The 6,000-nt window shown below is 39.0% G+C and overlaps 1 protein-coding gene across 1 annotated transcript in view; it reads right to left on the bottom strand.

Annotated features, from left to right (window-relative positions):
• The window catches only part of LOC126095503 (TNF receptor-associated factor 3), an 86,832-nt gene extending 81,392 nt beyond the window's left edge, over nt 1-5,440 (bottom strand). Inside the window, exon 1 of the mRNA XM_049910290.1 lies at nt 5,435-5,440. Coding sequence (XP_049766247.1) covers nt 5,435-5,440 — 6 coding nt within the window. The remainder of the gene's footprint in view (nt 1-5,434) is intronic.
• Nucleotides 5,441-6,000: the final 560 nt, after the last annotated feature.

The raw sequence follows: 6,000 nt of genomic DNA on the forward strand, positions 1-6,000 counted from the left end.
CAAGTCGGGAGCTACAATACCTTTTCATCCCCACACTCGCCTCCTACATTGGTAGGTGGCTCTTGGCTCCACAGAAATTCTCTGTAACCCGTAAGTGATGTGTGTATCATGTTTGGTTTAAATCTGTGGAACATATATACCAACAAGTGTACAAGTAGACATACATATACTTTTATATGATATGTATTCATTTAGAAAACATTATTTTCTAGTCTGGCCTAATTTTCCCGTTATCTTACCAACGAAAACAACACACAGAGACGGTAGCTTATGTTTTGAGCTTAGGATATTTTACACCAGCGACACGTGAAAACTTTGACGAAGATGTACTGTCAGCCGTTTTTGCATTCAAAGCTGTCTTCAGCAAGAACCATACAGATCATCACAACAGTTTCGTAATCCTTCTAGGTGTAAAATGTTTGCAATGTAGTTAATCTGCTATTCCTTACTTCTTTGCCACATAATGGAAGATACTCGTAATTCAATTACTGATACAGGATATGACTTGGTTTGAAATCTGTTACTCTCTAGCAAAGTTCTCTTATCCTGTGCAGGAAAATTTTACACTACACTGGATTCGGTGGGGACGTTGAGTGAAATTAGGAATATAAAAACGTCTGCTAGAACATGCAATGAGACACAGCAGCTGTATCAAGTTGATCTCTCATCAACTGTTTCAACCTTAAGTTATTTTCACTCTTGGCTTATATGTGTTTACTTGCAACTTTGTACCTCGCGATATGTTGATAAGAAGAATTTTGGTAAGGCTAATAGTTAATACACTGAAATTCCTAATTCTTGTCAGCAATTTTTTATATATAGTTGAGACTCTTGTAGGAGGTAGGCGGCCATTTTTATATTATAATGTACTGTATTGAAGACGAATAGGTCACTTCAAAAAAGTCGTTCAGACAGTGAAAAACGACTTTGTTATTCAAATTGCGGACTTGAAGCTTTTCGGATTTGTTTGCATTTTCAAATATCTAAAAAGTAAGATGAAAACAAAATTTACACAGAATATTAAAAAGTATAACAAGCACTAACAAATTTCAAAATGCAATAGCTGAGAACCTACGCAAGTGCATAGAGGGTCATAGGATATGAGCGTTTTTAGATGTATATGTAACATAAGTTGAGACATTGATAGGTGTTGTAGGAAGAAGGAGGGGAAGGATGACTACGTTGGCCACCAAAGGGCAAGGATTGCATGGTGGCGCCAGGGGAGTTATGTCTGGCGTTTAAAAAAAGTTTACAGACTACGTAGTAACAAAACAAAGGAAATGTATAAATATCAACTGCAAATTTCATGCCTTATGAGGTATTTATGGATCAAATGTCTCTAACCACTATGGGACTTAATATCCGAGGTCATCAGTCCCCTAGACTTAGAACTACTTCAACCCAACTAACTTAAGGACATCACACACATCCATGCCCGAGGCACGATTCGAACCTGTGACCGTAGCAGCAGCACGGTTCCCGACCGAAGCTCCTAGAACCGCTCGGCTACAACGGCGATAAGGTGTTTATGACCAAGTATAGAAACCATGGCCAAATGATAGGCGTCATGGAGATACAATGCCGGCGGTACACAGACATATCGTACACAGAGAAATGAGTGGCGTCAGTTAATAAAAAAGCGACTGAGATTCATTACTAACTGATAACTATAATCATTTCAAGATAGGTGTTTTACAAGGTAAGCAGAAAACGACTTTATATGCGCGCAGGTGAAAGTACTATACGAACAGGCCATATATTTTTAGTAACAGTAACTAAATTACTTCTACTTGGTGAACGCGTCTGGTGTAGAACAAGAGACCGGTTGAACTAAAAACTGCTTGTGATAGGTGAAGGTAACATGGGGTCATGGCGTGCAGGAATAAAATAGATATGAGACTGCGGAAGGGGTATATTGTGGAAGGGCTGAGGGTGGATGAGGGGGAAGGGGAAAGGGAAGATGACGTTCAATGATTGTCGAAGAAAAACAAGTTTGGCATGAGGGAAGGGCTGCCAGGCGGTGGGGGGTAGGCAAGGGGGCATGCAAGAGCGGTGATGTGCAAAAGCATATGGAGAACGGAATAGCATACAGCAGTACTACATGGTAATATGCTACACTAAACGCATAAAACTACCTGCCAAAGCACGTTAGTGAAAACAATAGGAATAGCAGCTGAAAAGTCAACAGAGTAAAACATAAACTTCAACAGAGAAAACGAATACCAGAGTAAGGTGAAATAATTAGTTACAAAGTGCCTACGTGATCTTTCCAAAGCAGGTACAGATCTACATCAATGCAAACATCTTAAAACGGTCATGGTTCTAAAGTAAGGGAGATACAGCGACAGAACATCAGAGTAAAATACAATCGTCAACAGGAAGAATAAAGTATATGAGTAACGTGAATGAATTAACAGCAAAGTGCATGTGTTAACTGTTCTGAGCAGATACCAAATTAGATCATCTTTCATTCTATCCTTTATACCATGGTTTTCTTTGATTCCCACTGAACCCCATCTTCCCTTTCCCCCATCCCCCCCCTCTTCCACACTTCCCCTTCATCCCACCCCTCTGCAATCTCACAATTCTCTATTTTTTCCTCCACGTCGTGACCACATATTACATGCAGCTATCACAATCAATTTTTAGATGTACCGGTCCATTTCAGGGGATTACAGTTTCTATTTGTTATTGTACACCAACGTGTTGACCACGTAAACATAATTTAACTATTGTTACTAACAATATCTGTTCTGTTGTCCGGCGTGTGTGGCCGTGCGGTTCTAGGCGCTTCAGTCTGGAACCGCGTGGCCGCTACGGTCGCAGGTTCGAATCCTGCCTCGGGCATGGATGTGTGTGATGTCCTTAGGTTAGTTAGGTTTAAGTAGTTCTAAGTTCTATGGGACGGATGACTACAGATGTTAAGTTCCATAGTACTCAGAGCCATTTGTGTTCTGTTCGTATCTGACCTTTTGTAAACGAGCTACCGTGTAATGATTACGGTTTTCAGTAAGTAATGAATCATAGTCATCTTTGCAATATTGGGCAGCACAAATTGTTCTGAATACGACTTTTTGCATGCTGCCTGCATCCTTGCTACATGATGCCTAACATTTTTCCATGGATCGTTATGTATAGTCATATACACCTTATCAGTCACGAAATTTTCAACTGTAATTTGTGCATTGGGTACTTACTGTTACTATATAGTCTGTAACCTTAGTAAAAATAGTTTGACGTTTTTGTATCCCATTGTAAAATATTACGACCATGTCGCCACTACGTAGCCCTTTCCATTTGGTGGCCAACCATGTCTTCCTTTCCGCTCCGTCTTCCTGTCAGCTTATGTTACTTGTACAGCTAGTAACACTCGTATCCTATGACCCTCTGTTCGCGTGGGAAGGTTTTTTTGAACTTTGTTAATACTTGTTACATTTTTTCATATACTTTGTCTCATCTTATATTTTAGATACCTGAAAATTAAAGTACATCCGAAACGTGTCGAGTGTGCAGTTTGAGTAATGTAGTCAGTTTTCACCGGCTGTATGACTTTTTGAAGTGACATTTTCAGCTCCAGTACAGTACTACATTATAAAAGATTATTTGGTTGTGAACATCTCTACTGATGATACATGCATTTTATGTAAGTATCTTGGCTTATGGGTATTCTTCTTTTAACTTTACAATAATTACCTTAAGATGGTTTGTTCCGATCTCACCGTTAATTTGAAGAAATTTCCGTTTGTTGGTACGTCCTAGTCTCTTGGTAACGTATAAATTTCGATACAAATACTGTATTTTATGAGAAAATTAATTCAGTCTAATGGAACATAGAAACTGGTCTACGATTTCAGACTGGTAAGTTCGGTATATGCCTGAGCCAGCGTATTTCTCCTAAGCAACTTTTCACCATATCTGACGTTAGCTGATGAGTGATGCAGAGCATATTCACTGTTGCGCTCGGAAATTGATGATGAAACTCGAAGTTTTGTTTTAACAGAACATTCCAAAATAACAGCGAGTGGATGTGTACATGTGGAAGTTGTCCTTAGTGTATATATAGTATAATCAAAATTAACTCTAAAACTTAATAATTTCAGTAAACTGTAGTAATTTTTGACCCCTATTCTTGCAAAAGTGCACAGTCGTCAAAACTTGATTTGCGAATAATTTAATACCGCTATTGCAATGAATAATTCACAAAAGATTACAAATAACGCTGAACGAAATATTACACGGTTCACGATGGTTATTTGGTGCCACGGCTGAACACAATTGGTGCGCTACCGCATTTTGTCGTTTGTAAGAGAAGTGTCGCACAGAATGAGATAAAACAATGCGGAAAGGAAGAGTGTTACATTGCCTAATATTTGTTTCCTTCAGCGTCTTAGCTACGGCTCCGATGATTATACCGCACTATTCAAGCTAAGAAACGTTTTCCCCAGCAGAAGCGTAAAGCCTCCATTGTTCCGTCCACTAATATTTTTCTTGGTAAAAGCTTTTCTGAGTCTCTCGACAGCTGTCCGTTTCTTTAACTGACAGAAACTCCTCCCTCTACGTGAAGAGTTCTTTTATGAGAGAAAGTTCACAAGGGTAAATTCAATTTTCATTTCACGTAATAGTGGGTAGCATCTTTTAGAGACGGACAATAACAGATGATAAACAATACGTATGAGTTAATACAACAGAGGTGAAATTTTTTCCCTCATTGAATATACGACCACCTGTTAGAGTAATACTGAATTAGACAAGTAACGTGTTATAGCTAACATACAGAAAGTGGTCTGTAAGTAGTGTGCACATGAGGTAGTTCTAGTCGGCCGGCTGTGCTGTTTCTCGTTCGATTGTAGTGGTCATTCAGAATGAACGGTGTTATTAAAAACCGCAACTAAGGATTATTCCATGAGGTAACATTGTATTCATTGAACATAAGAACCGCACATAAATTTTATAATATTTATGGACAGATAAGATGAGTGAATAGGATGCCCACCAGTATTATAAAATCTTTAAGGGACTTGCATTTCAGTTCTTTAAAAATCTAAGCATGAAGATCAGTGATGTAGAGGGAATTGACGTACCATCTCTAGCAAGCGACGAAGACCTGCAGAATTTTATAAAATCATAATACCGGATGTTTCGAAGTATTTAACTTTATAAACAGTTTTTGTTTTTAGAACGAAAGTTATGCTGAGTCGCCTGTTTCCACATTTCAGCTTTCGGGACACTTATTTGCCGACTGTTGACTCTGGTCGCTTTCTTCTTGATCAAGGCTGTTTTTACTTATAACGATGGGTATCATCTTCACTCATAGCATACCGTCCACAATGAACGTAAGATCAGGACAAATGTCGGCTGCTCTGACGTGTTCTACATACGAAAACAAGAGAGAGAATTTTCGACTCGCGACAACGTTACACTATACTGTACAAACCGGCATCGTTCAGCAACACAAAGGCCACAGTCAAGAAAAGGCACTAATTAGTGTATGAGGTAATATATTTGACCATAAGCTGTAAAGTGAACGTGACAACAAAGCACAACAGAAATATGTCGTTAAAATTGCAGTTAATTGCACTGCACTAAATCCTGGAAATTTCAATTAGTTTCGAATTAAAAACCATAGAGAAAGGAGCACACGTTTCGATGACATCTGTCCTTTGAAGGGTCTATATGACACACTGCCTGGCAAAGAATCGAAGAACCTACAGGGTGTTTCAAAAATGACCGGTATATTTGAAACGGCAATAAAAACTAAACGAGCAGCGATAGAAATACACCGTTTGTTGCAATATGCTTGGGACAACAGTACATTTTCAGGCAGACAAACTTTCGAAATTACAGTAGTTACAATTTTCAACAACAGATGGCGCTGCGGTCTGGGAAACTCTATAGTACGATATTTTCCACATATCCACCATGCGTAGCAATAATATGGCGTAGTCTCTGAATGAAATTACCCGAAACCTTTGACAACGTGTCTGGCGGAATGGCTTCACA

Source organism: Schistocerca cancellata, chromosome 8, assembly GCF_023864275.1.
Source record: "Schistocerca cancellata isolate TAMUIC-IGC-003103 chromosome 8, iqSchCanc2.1, whole genome shotgun sequence".
In the NCBI taxonomy this organism is placed as follows: Eukaryota; Metazoa; Arthropoda; class Insecta; order Orthoptera; family Acrididae; genus Schistocerca; species Schistocerca cancellata.